General features: G+C 37.3%; 1 protein-coding gene across 3 annotated transcripts in view; it reads left to right on the top strand.

Moving 5' to 3' along the window:
• CSMD3 (CUB and Sushi multiple domains 3) overlaps window positions 1-27659 on the top strand; it is a 1097518-nt gene that overhangs the window by 666894 nt on the left and 402965 nt on the right. For all 3 annotated transcript variants that reach the window (XM_060116495.1, XM_060116494.1, XM_060116493.1), the window contains one exon: window positions 12625-12763. In XM_060116495.1, the coding sequence (XP_059972478.1) occupies window positions 12625-12763 (139 nt within the window). The remainder of the gene's footprint in view (window positions 1-12624; window positions 12764-27659) is intronic.

Genomic DNA, 27659 nt, shown 5'->3' with positions numbered 1-27659 from the left:
TTTACTGCACCAAGCAATGCAAACTGGAGTCAGCCCTTACCCACAAATCCTGGAATCTTTTTCCTCACACAGTAAAATCCCATAGGATTTCTAGTCACTGGAATATTCCTTGTGACTAATACTGCTACATAGAAGGCAACATTTAAGGTATAATATTTGACCCACTCAGAGAGGTTTCCTTAATGGCTTTAGGAAACCCACTGGTCTCTACCCACCTATTTTCTTCCTGTCCAAGGGCTAGCTCCAAAGGATTGAGACATACCTGCCTTATTGTCCATACCTCAAGTGATCTGAGCATCATTATTTGGCCTTCTGTCTTCATTGTCTCTTTTTACCATTTATAGTTTAAAGTCTATTTTGTCTGAGGCCTTCTTTCTTAAGTACAGTCATCATTAACTTATTTTTCTCAGCTTTGATTCACTTTATCAGATGCACGAGACCCTTTGTAGTGGGGAACGAGTCTATGGTTAGATGGTAAATTGGCTTTAAGTCTTCTCTGTCATGAACTTTTTACAAGTGCTCCTGGTCCTCCTATCTTTTGTTTGTACCTTTTCCTAACTATCTTGTTTTTAAATATAGCTATGAGTTTACTGCATATCCAGAACATATTGTTCCAGCGCTTGAACTTAGCTCAAATTCATCTGGATACTTATGTCCTCTAGTTTGGTGAAGCTAACTGCCATAAGATGGAGGTTTTGATGGATCTGAGTCCACTAATAGATCCAAATGCCCAATGTCATAACCTCAAATGCTTACAAGAGCAAGACGGTAACAGAAATAAATTACATGGGCTGAATAAAACAGGCTATCTCACAAGCAGTGAGCAATGTCATCTAGAGTTTGCTGTTTTAAAAAGCAGGACAATTGGACATACATTATTTTCTGTCTCTGTTGCATATAAGGAAACTGTTCCTGGATATGAGGATTTATTATTCATTGGTGAATGTCATTATAAAAAAAAATGCTACCTAATTATACTCATGTAGACTGAAGGATGAGGAGGATTTGTTTGCAGACCAAAAATGAGAGTTGGGTTAAAATGTATTCATTATTTCTTTATAAAATCTGAAATACATGCCATTTACATTTTAAAATCAAATGTTCCTTAATAAAGTTATAAAATTATTTAACTGTTCATGAAAAATGTTGGACAAATCTAAAAATTGTATATTTTATTAAATTTCATTTTAATAAATATACTACTCAGGATCATTTTAGTCTCTCTTCCTGGTTTCTCTTCATTTCTGTGATCTCTGTTTGTATGTGTTCCAGAGCTAGGTCTTGAATATTTTCTCCTATTATTTCCACTCACTCTATTCATACTTTTCATCCAGTCTCCAGCTTTAAATAACACCTATGTGTTGATGGCTCTCAAATTTACATTCTTCTACTTCTCTGTCCTGAAGTCCAGACTCATTTATTCAACTTCCTCCTCAATATCTACACTTAGATGTTTAATAGGCATCTCAAACTTAGCCTGTCCAAAGCTGATCAGATTCCCCCAGTTACTCCAAACCTGATACTGTCACAGACTTTCTCCATCATCATTAATAGCACTCCATTCTTCCAATAATTCAGGCGAAAACTCTTGGGAGTAATTCCTGACTCCTTTCTTTCTATCATAACCATACACAATCCATCAGAAAAATCTGTTAGCTCTACCTTTAATACCTATATTCAAAACCCATCTACTTCTCACTTCCTTAACTGCTGACATCCTGGTCCCAGCAACCATCATCTCTGGCCTAGATTACTGCAACAGTCTTGTAACTGGTCTCATTGCTTCTGCCCTTGATCCTATTCAGTTCTGTAGATGCGGTTTGTTATTCAGTTTACCCGTGCCCACTACTTAGTTTCTTCATAGTTATTTCTCTTATGGGACTCAGAAGGCCCTGATACGTATATACTATCTGCTTCTCTCCTCCTTTTTACCTGGCTCTTTGTCTCCCATGCCCTCTTCACTGTAGCTAGCAATGCCCTCTTTGATCTAAAGCAATCCCCTCAACAAAAATGGAAATAGAATATTGGCCTTCTGGATTACATGGTCATGTTCTTGAATATAATTAGGATGTAATACATTCATTGAACTGCTTTATGGATAAAGAGGATTATATTTAATAAAATACATTGGAAGACTCGGGTGAATGCTATTGGCTCAAAGTGGTTGATTTAATTAAGATGCTGAGTTAAGACTAACTGAAAGAAAGTTGTACCTTCCTTGTGAAGATTCATAATAATTTCTAATACTGTTATCATTGTAGCCTCCCTGAAAAGAAAAACAGTGAAAGCAAAATGCATGACTAACAAGGTATACAGGCAAAATTTCCTGTTACTTTGGGAATGACAACTTATACCATACCAGCTAAGGAGAAAAATGTTGCAGTATCCCTGTCCATAAAAAATTGAGGTTCAGATACCTCCTTTGTGGCTTATTAAGTGGGTTCTAACTGACTCATTTCTCTCAATCATAACCTCAGCTATCTCACTGCCAGTTTATATAAGCAGCAAAATAAAAGTGAGGGAAATCGAGATCTATATCTATCTACCTACCTACCTACCTAAACTGTTGGAGTCAAAAGTTGTTCAGCTTTTCCTTTATCACCCCGTAGGAGGGAGGATGCTAGTCTCCTTCTCTTCAAAACAAGTTAAGGGGAAGGACTCTAAAAGAATCCCTCATAAGGGAATGCAGTTGCCTGTGAAAAAGAGGAACTAGAATCGCCAGGTGGATATCTGATTATTCAGTGTACTTGCTGATCTGCCTTCTATGCTGAATGAACAAGAGAAAGAAAAGTGGTGAAAACTGGCAGATTAAAGAGAGGGAAAGCTGGCTAGTTGAAATCATTTGGCAAGTCAATGTTGTGAGCTTCCTCTGCATCAAATGAATACCAAAGAAGGTACCCTGGCTTGGCCACTAGGTAAAAGAAACTCAACAACCAGAGACCATAGGATGTACTGTCAGGGGTGAAAGCAGGGAGGTAACTGGAAAAGGTTGATCTTCTCTTCCATCAGGAAATTTCCTGATAGAAATGAGAAGCCACCCTTCTAATTCTTGGCCTTTACAAAGAACTCATTTATTATCCTTATGGAAAGAACAAAACATTTTCCATATCTGACAAATAGAAAATCTCAGGGACCAGTTAGAGTTAGTGTGGAAACAGCAACAGTCAGGAAAGGACTATGACAGCACACTTTTCCTCATTTTAGCCCTAACACCCCACAGGAAAAAGGACCTAGAGGGAAGAGGAAGGGGACATGCTGAGAAAGGATACAGCACCTTCTCTGCTCCAACTGCTGAAGGGAATTGAGGAATGAATCATCAAGTGCTGGTCCTCCATCAGCACCCTCCTCCCCATCCTCCAAGGTGCTCAAAGATGCACCTTGGGTGGGTAGGCGTAGGAAATAAGACAGAATTTTAAATTGGATTGGGCCAAGTTTTTTGATACTGTAAGTGATGAGAATTTTCAAGTATGTGCCCAAAACTTCTTTAAGGAGAGGGAAATTTGTCAATGCATGTGAAGGCAGTAATTAAGAAGGAAGGAAGGAAGGGAGGGAGGGAGGGAGGGAGGAAAGAAAGAGAAAGGAAAAAAGAAAAGAAAGAAAAAAAGAAAGAAGAAAGAAAGGAGAGAAAGAAAGAAACAAATTTCTGTTTTCATTCCACCGATTTCAGAATATTCCATAAAATGCCTACTCAAGCAAGAACTTCTTTGCCCTCAGTAGAGAACTCCCTGCATAACTATGGCTTAAGTTCCTTTTTACTGTAATGGGATATCTTAGAGAATTCCTTGAGTGAATAAGATGGGACTAGGGTCCCTGGAGGACTGTTTGACAGCAAGGCTGGACTTGCATGCCAATGAACTTCCCCTTTGAGGATAAGGAATTTTTTCTTGAATCTCAGCCTCAAAGGGAAGGAAATCCTTCTCATTCACAGACGGTGCACTCTCTGGAGGGAGTTTGAGAGAGCAATTAGAGTAACAGTCTGATGCATAGATCAGAATATATTGTGGTTCTCATAGAGAGAATGTGTGTTCACACACATATACCTATTCATATCTAATAATAGACTCCTCTTTTAGTTACATATTAAGGTAATATTAAATTCCTAGAGGACTACCATAGGGAAAACTAATTTAATAGCACTCTGCAGGGTTTTGCTCCTAATTTCTGTGGAGCTGGGTAGGGGAAGGGTAGAAGGGGTTATAGAAATGGAAAGAGGTTCAGAGCTGTGATTGCTTGTCTGCATTCCTGGCACTTTAATTCCTATGTTTCTGACTTTCTCTTTTTATCCAAGATAGAGATGCAACTTGTTTCCCATAATTTTCTTTGAAACATCATCCAGTGTGTTGGGGTTAGACAGAGCAGGTGATTACTTACCACGCCTATAACCAACCATAAAGCAAGTTTAAAAATTAAAAAAAAAAAAGGAAAGAAATGGAACCTTCATTGTTTATAATCCCCAAGATCAAAACCTAGTTCTTCTTCCAGTCCTCAATTCCCTTCTGAGCACCTAAGTGCCACTTCTCAGATGAAAGAGCACCAAAATTCTGAAGCATTTTTATTCAAAAGAATTTTAGCTGAATACAGTCTGAAACACTTCTGACTCTTCATACAGATCTTAAAGCATACTGGGTATTTTGAATTTGTCCATTCTGAAGCAGGAGGGAAGGGGGCAGGGCACAACCTTTGAAAGAATGACATAGCCTGAGGACATGACATAAACTGATTAGGACCAAATGGGTACAACATGGCGGACAACTCAACTTCCACTAGACCTTGAGCCTCAGTATACACTCACTGTAACACATCAGCAAGCTAAATGACACACCCACAGGCACCATGACAGTTCCAAGGCCAACCATAAGGATCAAAAAGTGGGCGGTGGCCCAATTCCCGAAAATCCCCACCCCTTCCTGAAATAGCTGGAATACTCCTCCCACTCATTAGCTTATGAAATTACCCACCCCTATAAAAACTGACAACCCCATACCCTGATGCCTTTCTCACCTTCTGAGATGGTCCACACTCTGTGGACTGTGTTTCTCCCAAGGGCTTTCTCACCTTCTGAGATGGCCCACACTCTATCTGTGTAGTGTGTTTCTCTCTAAATAAATCCACTTCTTACCTATCACTTTGTCTCTCACTGAATTCTTTCTATGATGAGACATCAAGAACCTGAGCTTCATTAAGTCCTGAAACCAGGTGTGTGATCTCAGTTGGAAGACTGTGGGTTTTGGCCGGGTTCAAGTCCCAGCTACGTGGGTGTAAGTCCCAATCAGGGTTTTGGCCAGCTTTGAGTCTTGGATGCGTGGGTTCAAGCCCCAATCAGGCTTTTGGCTGGGTTTGAGTCCCGGCATGTGGGTTCAAGTCCCAATCTGAGGTGCATGGTTTCAATTCTACTCAAAGTAACACAGAAATGAGTCATCACTCCAATCAAAATTATTTATAACAGACTTTCTTCAGGCCTTAGAAAAATGAAACAGGATAAATGAACTATTTCTACTTTACCATTTATATTTTGTTTTCATTATTTAAAATGGAGAGAAGTTAGTGGCAACAATCTGTATTTCACTAACAGATGGAAATTAACTCTTCATCCCAGGAACCTGAGTGATTATCCAGGAGCATCTTGGAGCTACAGACTAGCCATATCCTCTTAGATTTTGTCAGCTTGGTCTGTGGGTCAAGAGCTATAAAATGACCTGAGGGATTGGAGTGGCGTGAGGGTTTTGTTAACAATGCCCTCTGGGTCCTACCTTATAATTACTAGAAGTTTTTTCTGCGAATCTGCCTTTTAACAAGTTTTTAATCTAAACTCACCTCTAGGTATCCACAAATGTTTGAAAGTAACGACGGCATGAAACGAAAAGTTCCTCTCCTCATTTTCTACCAACTATAAGCTTCAGAAACAAAAAACTACTTGACTTTCCCTCATACATTAGTATTGTTGTCAAACCTAAGTTTGTGTGCCCGATGCACAGCGAGGCCAAACAAACTGAAAAGTCAGAGTTTGGAGCAGAGAAAGGTTTATTGTAAGGCCAAGCAAGGAGAATGGGCAGCTCAGGCTCGAAAGACCCCCAACTACCTGATGTTTTTCAGGGAAGAGTTTTTAAAGGAAAAATTTGGAGTGAGAGCTGCAGGGTGTGTGACTTTCTTCTGATTGGTTGGTGGTGAGGTAACAGGATGGTATTCCAGGAATCTTGTGCTCAGCCTGGTTACCATCCTCCACCTGGGAGGGGGCCTTAGTTCCTGGAGAAGATCTCAAAGATGTATTGTTATGTATACCACTTGGGGAGGGACCAGGACCATGCTTTATTGCTGCACTGTTGTTTCTTGACTGCTTTTCCCTTGTGTCTCCATCTCCTCACTTCCCAGACTAATAACTCTTTGAATCTGCCCTTTGGAACTCAGGGAAAGTCTAGGAAGCTGAAGCTATTTTCCTACAAACAAGGAATTGGATATATGGAGAAGATTTTATACCCAGGAGGACACCACAGCATACTGCTTGGTTTCAGTATTTGTCACTTTATTCTTTCTCTGCTCTTTCTGTCCCTCTACCCCTATCTTCTATTCATTTTTTTTTTAAATCAAACTCACCTCTGACAAAATCTCCTTCAAGAACTCTTTCTTAATGCCCTTGGGACGTCACCTGTCTCTCCCCTACATTTCCACCTATCTGGCTCAAGCATTTATTTATTCTTCATGTTAACTGTATCTGTCTTCCTTGTAGAAACTGTGTGTCTCCTGAGGACAGATATAATGTCATATAGATTTTTTTTTAATTTCATCACCTGGCATAGTATCTTATATACATCAAAAACTAAATAATTTTTTGAATTAATAAATACATGAAAAATAAATTAATGTTAGGGAAGCACTTAAAATCGTGTGGTTAAAATCTCAAATTTACATTAAAAACTTTGGGTTGAATATTCTATCCCTCTAACTATCCATTTGTCTTCATTAAACCTATTTTAAGGAGAATAGATATGCTTAAATAAATATGTCTTGGAAAATTAATCCAATACATCTATCATGGAAGTAGATTCTAACTTGGAATTTGAAGATTCGAATTTGAATCTCACCTCTGCTACTACCCAGATCTGTGTTTCTCATCAAGTCATATGTTTGATGATTTTTTCCCTTACCTGTAAAACTGGCATAAGAAAGAAACAAGCATTTTTATGCTACAAGCTTATTAAAGTAATTAAGTAATGTATATAAAGCATACTCTAAACTGGAAAGTATTATGACTGTCTTAGTTGGTATAGCAGAAATGGCCAGCTGTTTAACTTTAAGCTCTTACCCCATTCATTATACAGAGTTGTAGGTAGGAAATAGCTACCCAGCTGAGGGACTTCATTTCACAGCCTCCTTTGAAGTTAGATATGGCCAAGTGAGTAAGTGGAAGTAATGTAAATAACATCCAAGCTGTGGTCCATAAAAAGCATACATAGAGTGGTCCTCTATGCTCTGTTTCCTTTCCTGCCAGCTAAAATGGAAATGACTCCCATGAGAATCTAGAAAATGGCTGAGGCTTTGTCATCCTGGGTCTTAAGAGACTAGAAGGAGGATGGCTGTTTTGTTGATAGGCACGCTTCATTGTACTGTTACATGAGTGTATCAAAGAAAAATTTCACTGGAGTTAAACAGGCAAGGAAGATTTTATTCAAGACTATTGCAGTAAGGAGGAGCGATTGAATTCAAATGCACTGAGGGAAGGTTTGTAAGGGCTGAGATGAGCTAGTGGTAAAGTAATGGAGGAAGTTGGGTGACGGGTTGAGAGTCTTGAAGAAGCCTGTTTAAAGTTTAGTCAAGATGAAGGCCATTTTGGTCAAGTGAAAAAAAACTACTGTGTTAAGCTACTAAAATTTAGGTATTTATTTAGATTACCAGCTACAGTCATCTGAATTCGCACACAGTTAGGAGAGAGGAAGACCCAAATAGAAATAGTCCATCCCAGCCTTGCCCCATTGTTGTGTTATAATGCATAATGGTCAGTACCTACTTAAATTGTGTTAAATTAAAAAATTTTTTAAAAGGTTACATCTTAAACTTCTTTTATTTTCTTCTCTAAGTATTCACCTTAATCTTTCACTTATATTGAAGTCTTAACATCAGCCTATGTTGAAAATGACACATAATATAACTAAGAGCTCCAGATTCTATTTTCTGTTGTTTCTTGTGATATTTCACAGACCTTTTATCCTCAACATTGAATCTCATTATCTTTCCACATAAAATTCCTTCCTGTTTTGTGTTTCCTATTTTGGTGAATGGAATTATCTTCCATAATGTTGCACATGCCAGGGGCCCAATGACCAATTTAGACTCCATCATCTTGCTCTCTCATTGCATGTAATCAATAAATGCTTTTGAGTCTGTCTCCTAAATATCTCCATATTTAGCCCTTTCCTGTTACCACCATATATCAGAATCTGATTATACCTTCCTAGATAATTGTGACAGTCTCCTAATTGATCTCATCAACTCCAGGTACTCTGCTTCTAGTTCATTGTACCTGTAACTTTCATTTAAATGAAAATTGTATTATTTGTCTATATATGTTTATGTAGCCTTTGTCTACAATTTTTTTAACATCTTTATTGGAGTATAATTGCTTTACAATGGTGTGTTAGTTTCTGCTATATCACAAAGTGAATCAGCTATACGTATACATATATCCCCATATCCTCTCCCTCTTGCATCTCTCTTCCACCCTCCCTATCCCACCCCTTGTCTACAATTTTTCATTTTTCTATGGTTCACTTTCCTTAATATAGCATATCAGGTCCTTTTTTTGTTTGTTTTTGGGGGTTTTTTTTGGCCGCACTGCATGGCTTGTGGGATCCTAGTTCCCTGACCAGGGATTGAACCCATGCCCCCCCACCCCCAGCAGAAGCATGGATTCTTAACAAGTAGACCACCAGGAAAGTCCCATTAGGTCCTTTTCTACTCTTCTTCCTTCATCTCTTATCACTTCTTGATTCCCTAAAAAAGGTAACTGGCATTACTCAAAAACATGCTAATTCAGCATTCTACTCTTAAGCACATGCTGTTTCTTCCATTTACAATATCCTCTCTCTCTTTTTCTCCTGGTGAATTCTGACTCATCCTTGAAGACTCAAATTAAATAGAATCTCTTCTGTGAAGCCTTAATTCCTGTCCTCCTCCAGACCCCTTGTCCCATGGACATATCTTTCTTATATAATTTATGACATTATTACCTTTTATGTTTATGTTTCTGTATTTTGCACATGGGCAGTGTGATAAAAGGAAAAAGAATATCTTAATTACATTTGTAAAGAAGTTTCTAGAGTCAAATTACCTCTGTTCAAATCCTTGCTAGCTGATGTGCAAATTATTTAAATTCTCTACACATCAGTGTTCTTACCTACATATGTGGTTGGATTATTTTGAGTATTACATAAAATAATACAAAGGACTTCTTACATAGTGCCTGGCACCTAGGAAACATTTGTTAAATGTTAGAAGTAGTACAAATACCACATGGGTGCATACTTGACACACAATTGTTTGCTGAATGACTGAAATATGAATGAGTAAATGATGAATGAGTGAATAGGACTTGAAAATAAATCCCTGTATCTTGATCTCCTTTCTGTTTTCCATATGTTCCAAGTTTCCTTTGTTCAGTCAAAGATACTGTCTTTTACAGAAGTCTTTTTTAAACTACAGAATGTTTATACTTGGAGGTACACAAACTTTTAGGTGTTAAATATATAAGCATTTCTTAAATTTCAATAGGTACATATTTTTAGGCATTATGAAAAAATACAAATACATAAAGACAATGATTTTACAGATATTTTTGCTTAGGGCAAGTTTAAAGAAATCATTTAAGTTAAATTAAAAGTAAGTCTATTTAAAGAAAATCATTAATTATATAAGCAGTACATGGATGTGGCAAAATTGTAAGGTTTGGGCAACTAACTTTATTGCCTTTCTGTTTGTATTGTTATTCATGTTATAGTTAAGGTTCTCTTTACAAATTCAAATCTTTGTTATTTTTATTACTATTAGTTCTTTTAGCTTTCCAAAGCTTTTTCTTTTTCCTTTTTCTCTTGAACGTTTTCTTTACACTTGGTCTCCCCTTATTTTGCCCTGCACTTTGTCCCCTCCATGCTCTGCTGCTGTTGCTCCACCATAGCTTTTCTATGTGAACATCTTCCTGCCATGTGGCTGCTAGTCACTGTGATCATGAGGCTTTTCTTGACTGATCTGCACTTAGCATCTCTTTCTTCACTTAGGTTTCACACTCTCTTGGGGAAGCTGTCTCCATACTTTTGGGATAATAATTTTGTAGAGTTCCAACCCTATGTGTGAGAGAAAGAAGCCAGTTCAGAATGTTGTATGTTAATTAGGAGAAGACTCACTTTGTAGCAGGGTCACTATTTGGGAAAGTCCTTTCAGGAAACAGTCACCACATTTTTATGCTACTCCTTTCCTTTAAAGCTCCTTCCTAACTCTGCCTCTCTAACATGTTGGACTGAGGGACCAGCTGAAATGCTTCTGGGTACTCTAATTTTTAATCTTTAATGGCCCATTGCTCAATTGCTAATTTTATGACTGATTACCTCTTTCAATCATGATTAGACTGAAGTGCACAGATACTTTCCTAGAACAATTTGAGTTGATAACATATTAGGGATTTTTCTATATTTCCAGGACCTTCACTCACCAAAATACTTTACTCTGTCTTTTAAAATACGGTAATTTAAATGACTGTTATGCACATAACTTTATTTTTGAAATACATAATAACCCTACAGGAAACCTAATTATGAGTCATCATAGCAAGGAAGAGTAAATAATCCTCATCAAAATGGTCTCCTTTGAAAGCTTTTTAAGAAACAAAATCAAATTCTACTAAGGAAGAAAATTTAGTTTTATATGAAAGTTCTTTCTCATACAAATAACAAATTTTGGCAATTTCACAGAAAATATTTTTCTCAAATGGACATTTTGTAGTAATGATTGATTCCTAGGCCAATTTATTAAATATTTCCTATTTTATTTGGGTTATATCAAATTACTTAAAGAATGAAAAAGTGTAAAAATAGAGTCTAGAACAATAGGTTTTAGAAATTCTGTAAGGTAAAACTGGAAGAAACAAGTAAACAACAATGACAAAAATATAAACACATGAGATAGAGTTTAAATGGAAAGAATTAAAGAAAATAAAAATATAACATTGTAAGTCATTGAGAAGGATCTCTATCTAATGTGTTGAAAAGCCGATATAGTATACATTTGACTATTTTTCTTTCCAAATAATTTTCAATAATTCAAATACTCTTTGCTTCATTCCCCACCCCCCACCCACACTTTGTATACCTCCTGAAGGTATAGAATAGGCTAATGTAGCTGGGCTTCAGAGTGAAGGGGAGAAGTTTGGAGTATAGGCTAGAGTGTAAGGCAATAGCTAGATCATTCAGGGCCTTGTTGGTCAACACAGAAAAATGCCATTTAAAAGTGTTTGAGGTTTAAACAATTACTCTGGCCATAGTGTGGAGGATAGTTAGCATGGATGAGGAGACACCAATTAAGAGGGTTAGTTAGGAGGGTGTATACCAGAGATGAAATTATGGTAATTTAATCTGGTAGCTATAGAGATAGAGAAACAAGACTGGGCTTGAGGATGGGTTGGATATGAGAGTAAATAGTAATAAGGATAATGAAACTATGAAAGATGACTACTTCTAACTTTCTGGGCTATGCAAATCCATGGATGGTGGTTTCATTTACCAATATTGGAAATAATGGGAGAGGACTGGTTTTGAGGTCCTATTTTGTAAAAACTGACTTGAAAGTACTTTTGAGGCTTTCAGGTCTTGTGAACTTCGACAAGTTGTTCTTTCAACTTGGTTTATTTCTCTTCAAAATGAGGTGCTTACACTAAATTACCTTATCAGTACCTACTGGGATTAAAATGCTATCATTGTGGTTTCAATTGTGTATGAGTTTAGTTAGGGGAAAGCAGAAGACTAAATTCTTGAAATGATAAGCTGAGTTGAATCTGATGTTAAAGGGAGAGGAAATCAAGGTACCTGTCTAGGAAAGCAAATGGTATGATGAAACTCTAAATTGAAGGACATTATTCTGACAGCTGGATTGAAGCAAGAGAGAAATTAGCAGATGGGAAATCAGGGAAGAGACAATGAATGAAGGCCTAAAATTGTAATAGGGACTCTGGTAAAAGGAAGATCAAAGTTTTAGACACTGTATAGCATGAATTAACAGTATTTGATGCATAAATCAGAAAATGAAAGACAGAGAAACTAAAACTAACAGCTTATATTTTTTTCAAGTTTTGAAAATGATGGAGACACAAGAACGTATTTAAGGGATATAATTGGGAGACTTGAGTTTATCTGACATGCTGAGTGTGTAACTAAGCCATATTTCAGAAAGTAAATTACTTTTTTTAGGGAAAATAATCATTCAATAATAGAATGACTGGATGAAATTTTACTTTCAAAAACAATATTAAATAGCATTTAACATGTACATGCAAAAATTAATTTTAAAAAATACAGTTAGTACTAAAAATCATTTCTGCAACTTGTTCTAAAATTTTTTTTACTTGTTCTCGATTTTATTTTTCAGCTCCATGCGGTGGCCATTTTTCAGCTCCGAGTGGATTGATTCTCTCACCAGGATGGCCAGGATACTATAAAGACTCTCTGAATTGTGAATGGGTGATTGAAGCTGAACCTGGACACTCTATCAAAATTACATTTGAAAGGTCTCTGCAAATATTTTTCTACTTAAAAAAAAATCATCTAAAAGAATAGTTGAGGTTCCGCATTTTACTTTCAATATTAATGTTTAATTTTATTACAGTAGTCAGTTGTTGGACATTGAGTGTTTCAGAATGTTTGCCCCTTTTAGCCTTTCAGCCTATTTTTAAGTTAATTTTCTATTTCCTTAATGCTCTATCAGTATGAATGAAATGTGCAAGATGGACCTTTTTTGATTCATATATATGCATACTACTCTGATATAAACCTATGACCTTTAACTTAGTAAGTTTAGTCATCCTTTACTTTGAAGGGCCTGTGGCTTCTGTTCTGCTAGATTCCGAAAGGCAAAGGTGCTGTAAACACACTTGAATTGATACCGTATTTCAACCTAAGACATTTGCTTATACATACTACCTATACCTATATACCTACACTTACAGGCCCTTCAGAAAAATGGCTGCGTCAATTTAATATAAATTAATGATTGGTCAGTCAGGTTTTTTTTTCCTTAGGATAATTAGTATTACTGATCAAATAATCTATATCCTAAAAGATTATAATATTGACTATTAAAAATTTAAAAGAATGAATCTTCTGACTTGTGATTGGATCACTATTCTGAAATCCAAATAGAAGTATCTATATAATTTTTCAATTATATTGTTGACCCCTCTCATCTCCCAACCTTTTCTTAAAAAAAAAAAACTCCAGTAAACATTATAGTAAACATATAAATATATATATAATTTCAGCAGAATTATGCTCTGATGATTGAATTTTACAAATATAACATGATCTTTCCCTGATTAAAGAGTTCCTTCATTGAATTAATCTATTCATGCTAGTGTAAAAACTTGAGAGGAAAACAGATTCTATTTTGACAGATATAAAATATGAAACATTTCACATGAGGTCACTCTGCTTTATTATGACTTACACAACTTTACTATGACTATATTAGTTTGCTAAGGCTGCCATAACAAAGTGTAACAGACTGAGTGGCTTAAATAACAGAAATTTATTTCCTCATAGTTCTAAAGTCTAGAAGTCTGAGATCAAGGTGTCAACAGGGTTGTCTTCTGTGGTTTTAGTCATTGGCTAATAGATGGCTGTCCTTTTCCTGTGTCTTCATATAGTCTTTCCTCTGTGTGTGTTTGTTTCCTAATCTTCTCTTATAAGGACACAAGTCATATTAGATTAGAGTCCACCCATATAATCTCATTTTACCTTAATTACCTCATTAAAAGACCTTTCTCCAAATACAGTCACATTCTGAGGTACTAGGGGGTTAGGACTTCAACATATAAATTTTAGGGGGACATGATTCAGCCCACAATAATAACCTACACATTAAGAAAATGGTTTTATTTAGAATAATTTGGCAGAGATTTTGTTATGATGTTAAAACCATATTCTTTATTCAGTAGTTACTGTGTTGCCATAGTAATTTTAGAGAAGCTTGAAAAACATCTTATTTATTCAGAATCAAATCTTTATCAGATAACATTTTTCCATTAATGTGGGACCCAAATTAACCCACCTTACTGTATTACACAGAATTCTACTTGGTTTGGAGTATACCATATAACATAATATTACTGATCATATCATTGAATAATTTAAAAACTTATACTGATTTGTGTCAATAAGACAGAGATTTATAATGTATTTTTAATTTGTTAAATTTAGAGTATCACATTTGAAGGATTAGCATATCTGTCAGGTTATCACAATTGATCTCATATTTTTTAAAACTGCATGTATTATAGGTTTAAGTACATGATTTTAGTATTTGCCATTTTGGACTTAACATTATTTTGTGTCAGGAGTTATGATGTTAAGGTAATTAAAACATCTTATATTTGCATAATTCATAACATTTATATCCATATAATTCTCACTAATCACCATCCTTCAATATCTAAATAAAAGGTTGACCCCATCTCAGATACAAAGGTAAGTCTAGGCCCTCTTTATATTTTTCAGAGCTTTCCTGGGGATGCTTTTGTTCACTTCTGACTTTGAATTCCTACTTTTAGAGTCATCTCAGTGGGGAGATCCAGAGGCTGTTGCCCTTTCTCAACTCTTTAGTCTGCTCTTTATTTGGATCACTTGCCTTCATTCTCACAAAAACCTTAGAACAAGGGATAACCAAAGAGGATTATTGCACAATCCAGAATAATTTAAGATTAAATAAACCTTCACTGTCCTAAAATTTTCCTGGTAATTCCCATCACTGGAACGATTGCATCTCTCTCTCCAGTTCCCTCTCCTTAGCCCAGACCCTTCCCCATCTCTATCTAGTCTTTTCCCTATCAGGATCTTCAGCCCTCATTTCCCTACTCCCTAGTTGCCCACTCCAGTATATAAAGGGTAAGTCTCAAAGTACCTGTTACTTAAGCAGAGCAATTTAACTATTTGTTGCTCTGAGCTTCCAACTCGGTGATGGATGGGATGATAGGGATGAATTTTGCCTTTCTTTCCAAACATGCAGATTAAGATTTTTTTCCCCTAAATCAGAAATCAGTTCTACCAAGAATTCACCCTTTCTCCACTTCCCAGATGACTCAAATTGTAGCCATCTTTAAATTTCAAAAAAAAGTTATATTCAATTTAGAAGCATTACATAAGCATAAAATAATATGAGGAAATTGTGTTATTAACAAAGTGCATTATTGTATTAAAAAGCATTCCCTGGTTTGTAAATGATAGTCATTAACCATCACTAAATAAATAAGTAACTTCTGATATCCTTCAGCCTTAGGTAGGCTATCTATTGATAGAATTGCCTACCTGAGAAGCAGTTAGATTGCAAAGCAATAGTTGTAATTTAGACCACCACACTTGTGACTTTTGATTTTCAACTTTTATTTGGAGTCACTATTTTCTCTGCCCAAAGTTCTTAATATGTATGTCCTATCTCTCCCAACGTGTAGTTACATGGGCCTCTTTGCTGTCTTCTTTAGATACCGTCAGATTTCTCCAAAGTGAATTAATGTGCACTGTAAAGGCAGTGCTTGAAGTCAGACCATTCCAAATTTACCTTCCGTAGGAAAAAATCTTTCCAGCCATTTTTTTTAACATCTTTTTTGGAGTATAATTGCTTTATAATGGTGTGTTAGTTTCTGCTGTATAATAAAGAAAATCGGCTATACATATACATATATCCCCATATCCCCTCCCTCTTGCAAATCCCTCCCACTCTTCCTATGCCACCCCTCTAGGTGATCACAAAGCACCACGCTGATCTCACTGTGCTATGTAGCTGCTTCCCACTAGTTATCTATTTTACATTTGGTATTGTATATATGTCAATGCTACTTGCACCGTCCGTCCCAGGTTGCCCTTCCTCTTTCCTATGTCCTCAAGTCCATTTTCTATGTTTACGTCTTTATTCCCGTCTTGCCCCTAGGTTCATGAGAACAATTTCTTTTCTTTTTGTTTTTTTTAGATTCCATATGTATGGGTTAGCATATGGTATTTGTTTTTCTCTTTCTGACTTACTTCACACTGTATGACAGTATCTAGGTCCATCCATCTCACTACAAATAACTCTATTTTGTTTCTTTTTATGGCTGAGTAATATTCCATTGTATATATGTGCCATATCTTCTTTATCCATTCATCTGTCGATGGATACCTAGGTTGCTTCCATGTCCTGGCTGTTGTAAATAGTGCTGCAATGAGCATTGTAGTGCATGTCTCTTTTTGAATTATGGTTTTCTCAGGGTATATGCCTGGTAGTGGGATTGCTAGGTCATATGATAGTTCTATTTTTAGTTTTTAAGGAACTTCCATACTGTTCTCCACAGCGTCTGTGACAATTGACACTCCCACCAACAGTGCAGGAGGGTTCCCTTTTCTCCACACCCTCTCCAGCATTTATTGTTTGCAGATTTTTTCATGATGGCCATTCTGACTGGTGTGAGGTGATACCTCATTGTGGTTTTGATTTGCATTTCTCTAATGATTAGTGATGTTGAGCATTCTTTCATGTGTTTGTTGGCAGTCTGTATATCTTCTTTGGAGAAATGTCTATTTAGGTCTTCTGCCCATTTTTGGATTGGGTTGTTTGTTTTTTTGATATTGAGCTGCATGAGTTGCTTGTAAATTTTGGAGATTAAGCCTTTGTCAGTTGCTTCATTGGCAAATATTTTCTCCCATTCTTGGGGGTTGTCTTTTCTTCTTGTTTATGGTTTCCTTTGCTGTGAAAAAGCTTTTAAGTTTCATTAGGTCCCATTTGTTTATTTTTGTTTTTATTTCTATTTCTCTAGGAGGTGGGTCAAAAAGGATCTTGCTGTGATTTATGTGAAAGAGTGTTCTTCCTATGTTTTCCTTTAAGAGTTGTATAGTGTCTGCCCCTACATTTAGGTCTTTAATCCATTTCTGAGTTTATTTTTGTGTATGGTGTTAGGGAGTGTTCTAATTTCATTCTTTTACATGTAGCTGTCCAGTTTTCTCAGCACCACTTATTGAAGAGGCTGTCTTTTCTCCATTGTATAGTCTTGCCTCCTTTATCAGAAATAAGGTGACCATATGTAAATAAGTTTATCTCTGGGCTTTCTATCCTGTTCCATTGATCTATATTCCTGTTTTTGTGCCAGTACCATCTCTCTTGATTACTGTAGCTTTGTAGTATAGTCTGAAGACAGGAAGTCTGATTCCTCCAACCCCATTTTTCTTTCTCAGGATTGCTTTGGCTCTTGGAGTCTTTTGTGTTTCCATAAAAATTGTGAAATATTTTGTTCTAATTGTGTGAAAAATGCCATTGGTAGTTTGTTAGGAATTTCATTGAATCTGTAGATTGCTTTGGGTCGTACAGTCATTTTCACAATGTTGATTCTTCCAATCCAAGAACATGGTATAGCTCTACATCTGTTTGTATAATCTTTAATTTCTTTCATCAGTGTCTTATAGTTTTATGCATATAGGTCTTTTGTCTCCTTAGGCAGGTTTATTCCTGTATACTTTATTATTTTGTTGCAGTGGTAAATGGGAGTGTTTCCTTAATTTCTCTTTCAGATTTTTCATCATTAGTGTATAGGAATGCAAGAGATTTCTGTGCATTAATTTTGTATCCTGCTACTTTACCAAATTCGTTGATTAGCTTTAGTAGTTTTCTGGTAGCATGTTTAGGATTCTGTATATATAATATCATATCAACTGCAAACAGTGACAGTTTTACTTCTTCTTTTCTGATTTGGATTCCTTTAATTTCTTTTTCTTCTCTGATTGCTGTGGTTAAAACTTCCAAAACTATTTTGAATAATAGTGGTGAGAGTGGGCATCCTTGTCTTGTTCCTGATTTTAAAGGAAACGGTTTCAGTTTTTCACCATTGAGAACGATGTTGGCTGTGGTTTTGTCATACATTGCCTTTATTATGTTGAGGTAAGTTCCCTCTATGCCTACTTTCTGGAGAGTTTTTATCATAAATGGGTGTTGAATTTTGTCAAAGTTTTTTTCTGCATCTATTGAGATAATCATATCGTTTTTCTCCTTCAATTTCTTAGTACGGTTTATCACATTGATTGATTTGCGTATATTGAAGAATCTTTGCATTCTTGGGATAAACCCCTCTTGATCATGGTGTATGATCCTTTTAATGTGCTGTGGGATTCTGTTTGCTAGTATTTTGTTGAAGATTTTTGCATCTATGTTCATCAGTGGTATTGGTCTGTAGTTTTCTTATTTTGTGATCTCTTTTTCTGGTTTTGGTATCAGGGTGATTGTGGCCTCGTAGAATGAGTTTAGGAGTGTTCCTCCCTCTGCTATATTTTGGAAGAGTTTGAGAAGGATAGGTGTTACCTCTTCTCTAAATGTTTGATAGAATTCACATGCGAAGCTATCTTGTCCTGGTCTTTTTTTTGTTGGAACGTTTTTAATCACTGTCTCAATTTCAGTGCTTCTGATTGGTCTGTTTATATTTTCTTTTTCTTCCTGGTTTAGTCTCAGAAGGTTGTGCTTTGCTAAGAATGTGTCCATTTCTTCCAGGTCGTCTTTTTTTTTTTTTTTTTTTTTGCGTTATGCGGGCCTCTCACTGTTGTGGCCTCTCCTGTTGCGGAGCACAGGCTCTGGATGCGCAGGCTCAGGGGCCATGGCTCACGGGCCCAGCCGCTCTGCGGCATGTGGGATCTTCCCAGACTGGGGCACGAACCCGTGTCCCCTGCATTGGCAGGTGGACTCTCAACCACTGTGCCACCAGGGAAGCCCCCAGGTTGTCATTTTATTGGCATAGAGTTACTTATAGTAATCCCTTATGATTCTTTGTATTTCTGCATTGTCAGTTGTTAGTTCTTCTTTTTTTATTTCTAATTCTACTGATGTGAGTCTTCTCCCTTTTTTTCTTCATGAGTCTGGCTAATGATTTATCAATTTTGCTTATCTTCTCAAAGAACCAGCTTTTAGTTTTATTGCTCTTTGCTACTGTTTCCTTCATTTCTTTGTCATTTATTTCTTATCTGATCTTTATGATTTCTTTCCTTCTGCAAACTTTGTGAGGTTTTTGTTCTTCTTTTTCTAACTGCTTTAGGTGTAAGGTTAGGTTGTTTATTTATTTATTTATTTATTTGATTCTTGAGGTAGGATTGCTTTGCTATAAACTTCCCACTTAGAACTGCTTTTGCTGAGTCCCATAGGTTTTGGAACATCATATTTTTATTGTTATTTTTTTCTAGGTAGCTTTTGATTTCATCGGTGATCTCTCGGTAATTTAGTAGCGTATTGATTAGCCTCCATGTGTTTGTATTTTTTACAGTTTTTTTCCTATAATTGATATCTAGTCTCATAGCATTGTGGTCAGAAAAGATACTTGATAACATTTAAATTTTCTTAAATTTACCAAGGCTTGATTTGTGACCCAATATATGCTCTATCCTGGGGAATGTTCCATGAGCACTTGACAAGAAACTGTATTCTGTTGTTTTAGGCTGGAATGTCCTATAAATATCAGTGAAGTCCATTTTGTTTAATGTGTCATTTAAAGCTTGTGTTTCCTTACCTATTTTCATGTTGGTTGATATGTCCATTGGTGAAAGTGGGATGTTAAAGTCCCATACTATTATTGTGTTACTGTCAATTTCCCCTTTTATGGCTGCTAGCATTTGCCTTATGTACTGATGTGCTCCTATATTGGATGCATAAATATTTACAATTGTTATATCTCCTTCCTGGATTGATCCCTTGATCATTATGTACTGTCCTTCTTTGTCTCTTGTAATAGTCTTTATTTTAAAGTCTGTTTTGTCTGATGTGAGAATTGCTACTCCAGCCTTCTTTTGATTTCCATTTGCATGGAATATCTTTTTCCAACCCCTCACTTTCAGTCTGTATGTGTCCCTAGGTCAGAAGTGGGTCTCTTTTAGACAGCATATATACAGGTATTGTTTTTGTATCCATTCATGGAGTCTATGTCTTTTGGTTGGAGCATTTAATCCATTTACATTTAAGGTAGTGATTGATATGTATGTTCCTATTTCCATTTTTTAAATTGTTTTGGGTTTGTTTTTGTAGTTCCTTCTCTTGTGTTTCCTTCCTGGAGAAGTTCCTTTAGCATTTGGTTTAAAGCTGGTTTGGTGGTGCTGAATTCTCTTAACTTTTGCTTGTCTGTAAAGGTTTTAATTTCTCCATCAAATCTGAATGAGATTCTTGCTAGTTAGAGTAATCTTGGTTGTAGATTTTTCCCTTTCATCGCCTTAAAAATGTCCTGCCACTCCCTTCTGGCTTGCAGAGTTTCTGCTGAACGATCAGCTGTTAACCTCTTGGGGATTCCCTTGTATGTTATTTGTTGCTTTTCCCTTGTTGCTTTTAATATTGTTTCTTTGTATTTAATTTTTGATAGTTTGATTAATATGTGTCTTGGCGTGTTTCTCCTTGGATTTATCTGATATGGGACTTTCTGCACTTCCTGCCTTGATTGACTATTTCCTTTCCCATATTAGGGAAGTTTTCAACTATAATCTCTTCAAATATTTTCTCAGTCCCTTTCTTTTTCTCTTCTTCTGGGACCCCTATAATTACAATCTTCTTGCATTTAATGCTGTCCCAGAGGTCTCTGATACTATCCTCAATTCTTTTCAATCTTTTCTTAATTTCCACTATTTTATCTTCCAGATCACTTATCCATTCTTCTGCCTCAGTTGTTCTACTATTGATTCCTTCCAAAGAATTTTTAATTTCATTTATTGTGTTGTTCATCATTAGTTTGCTCTTTAGCTCTTCTAGGTCCTTGTTAAAGTTTTCTTGTATTTTCTCCATTCTATTTCCAAGATTGTGGATCATCTTTACTATCATTACTCTGAATTCTTTTTCAGGTAGGCTGCCTATTTCCTCTTCATTTGTTTGGTCTGGTGGGTTTTTATCTTGCTCCTTCATGTGCTGCATATTCCTCTGTCTTCCCATTTTTCTTAACTTACTGTGTTTGGTGTCTCCTTTTTGCAGGCCGCAGGTTTGTAGTTCCTGTTGTTTTTGGTGCCTGCCCACTTTGGGTATGTTTGGTACAGTGGGTTGTGTAGGCTTCCTGGTGGAGGGAATTGGTGCCTGTGTTCTGTTGGATGAGGCTGGAGTTTGTCTTTCTAGTGGGCAGGACCACATCCAGTGGTGTGTTTTGGGGTGTCTATGAACTCAGTATGATTTTAGTCAGCCTCTCTGCTAATGGGTGGGTTTGTGTTCCTGTCTTGCTAGTCATTTGGCATGGGGTGTCCAGTGCTGGCGCTTGCTGGCCACTGGGTGTAGCTGGGTCTTAGCATTGAGACAGAGATCTCTTGGGAGAGCTCTCGCCAATTTATTTTACGTGGGACCAAAGGGTCTCTGGTTGTCCAATGTCCTGAACTCAGCTCTCCCACCTCAGAGCTTCAGGCCTGACACCCAGCTGGAACACCAGGACCCTGTCAGCCACATGACTCAGTCCGTCGTCCTGTCATGAGGTCACCTGAGGTCCAGGTGTCCTGTCAATGTCTCCTCTCCTTGGGTCCCAGAGACGCCTTAGGGACCGCCTCCTGTCAGGGGCTTCCAGGTCATGTTCAATCGCCTGAGGGCTAGGTGTCGCATCTGAGTCTTACAGGACACTGAGCACTAGCCTTCTCTGCTCTGGAGTGTAGCGTTGAGGGCTTCAGCTGGCGTCTGAGGCCCAGGTTACTGTTTCCACCCAGGTTTACATGTGGGCCTCAGGTTTACAACTTCAAGATTCTCCAAACTCTTTTCTTTTACTCTGTTCTCAGTCTAGTTCCACTTGCTCATACGGGGCCGCGTTCAGAGGCCTCCCCCGCTGCATTTAAGACCAGAGTTTCTCATGGGCACAAAAGCATTTCTTTTCAGTCCTTGAAGATTGACTCTATTAGGTCACTCTTCTGATGCTCAGCAAGGCTACTCACTGCTCCAGTAGGCAGCTCATTCCAGCCATTTGTATAAGATGAAATGCTAGAGAGAAAAACCTTTTAATTTCTACGCATATGGTTTACCTAGTACTTTTTTCTCTGCCACTTTCTTATTCTCTTATCTGTTTCCTGAGACACAGATCTTTTAAATTAGGCTGGAAGGAAGAGAATCAAATTGAAAAGTGATTTTCACTGTTCAGGTTTGTGCACAGGAACAGAAAACAGTTCTGTACATTGAACCATAACAGGCCTGGGGTGAGAAATGATTCTCAGGGTCCAAAGATTTTGGCTTGTCTCATGAGCATCACTGAATAGGACTTGTCAACTGTGCCTCTTTTCTTAATCCCTAAATTACCTGCTCAAGTATATTACAAATCTCCTAGCTCCTTCACTTCCTTGATACCAATATTTTTTTTCAGCTGTTCCTTGTTAATTAGCCCAAACACTGGAAGAATCAAGAGTTAGAATGCTTTGTGTATTTATTGATGGTATTTTCACTATTTTAGAGTAGACAAGGCACAGCTGTTTCAGTATATTTCTTTTGAATCATACTTTCTGTAACTAAGATAAATAAAGTCCCAAATTCTTTTAAATGTTCTAAACAGAAATGTTTGTTTGGGGGTTCGAATCCTCTATCTGCCCTTCACACACACACAAGCCCATAAGATTCTTGAGTTTGAGCTATTTGAAGGGAAAATTATTTAAAAATCTTCAATTTCCTTTCTATCCAAAGACCCTTAAGGGTGTGAGATATTGCTTTAGGGCTGCCCATACTCCCTGTGCTCTGTTAGAAACTGTTTTGTTTAAAGTAATTCACATTTAAAAACAGCTGTTATGTGGTTAGAAGTAGCTCTGTAGCAAAACAATGAGCAACAATGTTCATCAAGTTAAAAATTATAAATGAGAATTTTATCCATTAGGTAGTATCATAAAATAGTCACTTTGAAATCAGAAATATGTACATCTAACACTTCCTTATTTAGTGACCTTATAATATCTTGGTGCTTCATTTCCCCCCTTAAGATTATTTTGAGAAAAAGTTATCATCTTTAAAGTGTCCAACTAGAATTATGTTCTTAAAAAAACTAGTTCCCTTCTGATTTCCAGCTGAACTCTTATAAGGACACTGGATGCGAACTCTTTAATAGTTCCTCTCATCCTGAGAATATTTTTTTTTATAGAAGTTGTTTCCAAATAATGGATTGTATTTATTACAGAGTAACATAATTTGCTTTCTACTATTCATGAATAACCTAAATTAATTTGGTTGAAAATGAAATTTTAAAAGTCAGATAATATAATCAAGGTGGCTGCATAGCTATTTTGCAGTTTTTTTTTATATTCTCAAATGTCATGATTGCTTAGAATTAATCAACAGAAAAAAACCCACTAAAAACATTACAAATATATTAGCCATTAGTTGGCTTCTTGAGATTATCTCAAGTAGCTTAAGTCAATAAAATCATAAGGGCTCTCCTGGTGGTGCAGTGGTTGAGAGTCTGCCTGAAGATGCAGGGGACACGGGTTCGTTCCCCGGTCCGGGAAGATCCCACATGCTGTGGAGCGGCTGGGCCCGTGAGCCACGGCCACTGAGCCTGCATGTCCGGAGCCTGTGCTCCATAACAGGAGAGGCCATAACAGTGAGAGGCCCGTGTACCGCAAAAAAAAGTAATAATAAATCTTAAGAATTACAATTTCCTATCAAAGCAAAACAAAATAACGTCATTACCAATGGACATATGTGTTTTCATTGTTTATATCTTCTTAACATAGCCAAATCGTTGTCTTATTCTCAGATTTGCAGAGGAATTTTTGCTTTGTATCTTCCCTCACTTCTTAAAGTTTCTCATTATTTGGCAGCTCCTAACTGAATTCATTTTACTAGTAATAATCCTAAACCTGTCTTTCTAGTCACTTTCCTGTCCTTAGCTCCTCAACCACAAGCTATCAGTATCAGTCTTCCTGAGTGCAACTTTTAAAATGAGAACTATTTCAGTTTGGTCAGAATGGTTTTGGATTACACAAAGAACATTTTAAAAGACACCAAAAATTGAGTAAGATTAGGTTCAATTTCATTTTTAATATCATCTAGTGGCTCCATAGTATTCATTTATGATAAACAATAATGTCATAAACAAATGAACACTAGATTGAGGCAATTCATGAGAAATTTATACAACTATCTTAAAATACAAAATGAAAGAAATTCAAGTTATTGTGTAACTCTATTCCATTTCCCCTGTTATTATAATGTATTTTTATTGTTCCTTGAGGCAAATCTGTGATGATTTTCTTTTTAAAGATTCACTCCTACTGAACAATGTTCTCTGCATCACCATTTAATGTTGCTATTTTATTAAGAATTAAGTCTCTTTATGTTTCAGTTCAAAGTAATCCCTGACTCTTCTGTGCACTTTAATTTGGTTGTTATCAACTGACTAGCTATCAAAGTGAAACTGCAATTTCAATACTACAATAGGGGGGAGATTGGTTCAAGATGGCAGAGGAGAAGGATGTGCTCTCACTCCCTCTTACAAGAACGCCAGAATCACAACTAACTGCTGAACAATCGTCAACAGGAAGACACTGGAACTCACCAAAAAAGGTACCCCACATCCAAACAAAGGAGAAGCCACAATAAGACAGTAGGAGGGGCGTAATCACAATAAAATCAAATCCCATACTGCTGGGTGGGTGACTCAGAGACTGGAGAACACTTATACCACAGAAGAACATCCACTGGAATGAAAGTTCTGAGCCCCACATCAGGCTTCCCAATCTGGAGATCAGGCAATGGGAGGAGGAATTCCTAGAGTATCAGTCTTTGAAGGCTAGTGGGAATTGATTGCAGGACGTTGACAGGACTGGGGGAAACTCCACTTTTGGAGGGCACACACAAAGTAGTGTGCTCATCAGGACCCAGGGGAAGGAGCAGTGACCCCATAGGAGACTGAACCAGACCTACCTGCTAGTGTTGGAGGGTCTCCTGCAGAGGTGGGGGGTGGCTATGTGTCACCATGAGGACAAGGACACTGGCAGGAGAAGTTCTAGGAAGTACACTTTGGCGTGAGCCCTCCTAGAGTCCACCATTAGCCCCAACAAAGAGCCCGGTTAGGCTCCAGTGTTGGGTCACCTCAGGCCAAACAACCAACAGGGAGGGAACCCAGCACCACCCATCAGCAGACAAGTAGATTAAAGTTTTACTGAGCTCTGCCCACCAAAGCAACAGCCAGCTCTAACCACCCCCACTCCCTCCCATCGGGAAACTTGCACAAGCCTCTTAGATAGCCTCATCCACCAGAGGGCAGACAGCAGAAGCAAGAAGAACTAGAATCCTGCAGCCTGTGGAACAAAACCCACATTCCCAGAAAGACAGACAAGATGAAAAGGCAGACGGCTACGTACCAGATGAAGGAACAAGATAAAACCCCAGAAAAACAACTAAATGATGTGGAGATAGACAACCTTCCAGAAAAAGAATTCAGAATATTGATACTGAAGATGATACAGGACCTTGGAAAAAGAATGGAGGCAAAGATCGAGAAGATGCAAGAAATGTTTAACAAAGATCTAGAAGAATTAAAGAACATACAAACAGAGATGAACAACACAATAACTGAAATGAAAAATACACGAGAAGGAATCAATAGCATACTAACTGAGGCAGAAGAACAGATAAGTGACCCGGAAGACAGAAAGATGGAATTCACTGCTGCAGAACAGAATAAAGAAAAAAGAATATAAAGAAATGAAAACAGCCTAAGAGACCTCTGGGACAACATTAAACACAACAACATTCGTATTATAGGGGTCCCAGAAGGAGAAAAGAGAGAGAAAGGACCCGAGAAAATATTTGAAGAGATTATAGTTGAAAACTTCCCTAACGTGGGAAAGGAAATAGCGACCCAAGTCTAGGAAGTGCAAAGAGTCCCATACAGGATAAACCCAAGGAGAAACATGCTGAGACACATAGTAATCAAATTGACAAAAATTAAAGACAAAAATTATTGAAAACAGCAAAGGAAAAATGACAAATAACATACAAGGGAACTCCCATAAGGTTAACACCTGATTTCTCAGCAGAAACTCTACAAGCCAGATGGAGTGGCATGATGTACTTAAAATGATGAAAGGGAAGAACCTACAACCAAGATTACTCTACCCAGCAAGGATCACATTCAGATTCGACAGAGAAATCAAAGCTTTACAGACAAGCAAAACCTAAGAGAATTCAGCACCACCAAACCAGCTCTACACAAATGCTAAAGGAACTTCTCTAAGTGGGAAACACAAGAGAAGAAAAGGACCTAAAAAAACAAACCTAAAACAATTAAGAAAATGGTAATAGGAACATACACATGGATAATTACCTTAAACGTGAATGGATTAAATGCTCCAACCAAAAGACACAGGCTTGCTGAATGGACACAAAAACAAGACCCATTAATATGCTGTCTAGAAGAGACCCACTTCAGACCGAGGGACAGATTCAGACTGAAAGTGAGGGGACTCATCAAGACTCATCAAGAAAAAGAAGGAGAGTACTCAAATCAATAAAAATAGAAATGAAAAAGGAGAAATCACAACTGACACTGCAGAAATACAAAAGATTATAAGAGATTATTACAAGCAACTCTGTTCCAATAAAATGGACAACCTGGAAGAAATGGACAAATTCTTAGAAAGGTATAACCTTCCAAGACTGAACCAGGAAGAAATAGAAAATATGAACAGACCAATCACAAGTAATGAAATTGAAACTGTTATTAAAAATATTCCAACAGGGCTTTCCTGGTGGCGCAGTGGTTGAGAGTCCACCTGCCGATGCAGGGGACATGGGTTCGTGCCCCGGTCCAGGAAGATCCCACATGCCACGGAGCGGCCGGGCCTATGATCCATGGCCACTGGGCCTGCGCGTCTGGAGCCTGTGCTCTGCAGGGGGAGAGGCCACAGCAGTGAGAGGCCCGCATACCACCAAAAAAAAATCTTCCAACAAACAAAAGTCCAAGACCAGATGGCTTCACAGGTGAATTCTATCAAACATTTAGAGAAGAGCTAACACCCATCCTTCTCAAACTCTTCCAAAAAATTGCAGAGGAAGGAATACTCCCAAACTCATTCTATGAGGCCGCCATCACCCTGATAACAAAACAAAAAACATAGATACTACAAAGAAAGAAAATTACAGACCAATATGACTGATGAATATAGATGCTATAATCCTCAACAAAATACTAGCAAACAGAATCCAACAACACATTAAAAGGATCATACACTATGATCAATTGGGATTTATCACAGGGATGCAAGGATTCTTCAATGTACGCAAATCAATCAATGTGATGCACCATATTAACAAATTGAAGAAGAAACACCGTATGATCATCTCAATAGATGCAGGAAAATCTTTTGACAAAATTCAACACAGATTTATGACAAAAACTCTCCAGAAAGTGGGCATAGAGGGAACATACCTCAACATAATAAAGGCCATATACGACAAACCCACAGCAAACATCATTCTCA

This window comes from Mesoplodon densirostris, chromosome 13, assembly GCF_025265405.1.
Source record: "Mesoplodon densirostris isolate mMesDen1 chromosome 13, mMesDen1 primary haplotype, whole genome shotgun sequence".
NCBI lineage: Eukaryota > Metazoa > Chordata > Mammalia > Artiodactyla > Ziphiidae > Mesoplodon > Mesoplodon densirostris.
This window is presented reverse-complemented; position numbering and strand designations above follow the sequence as displayed.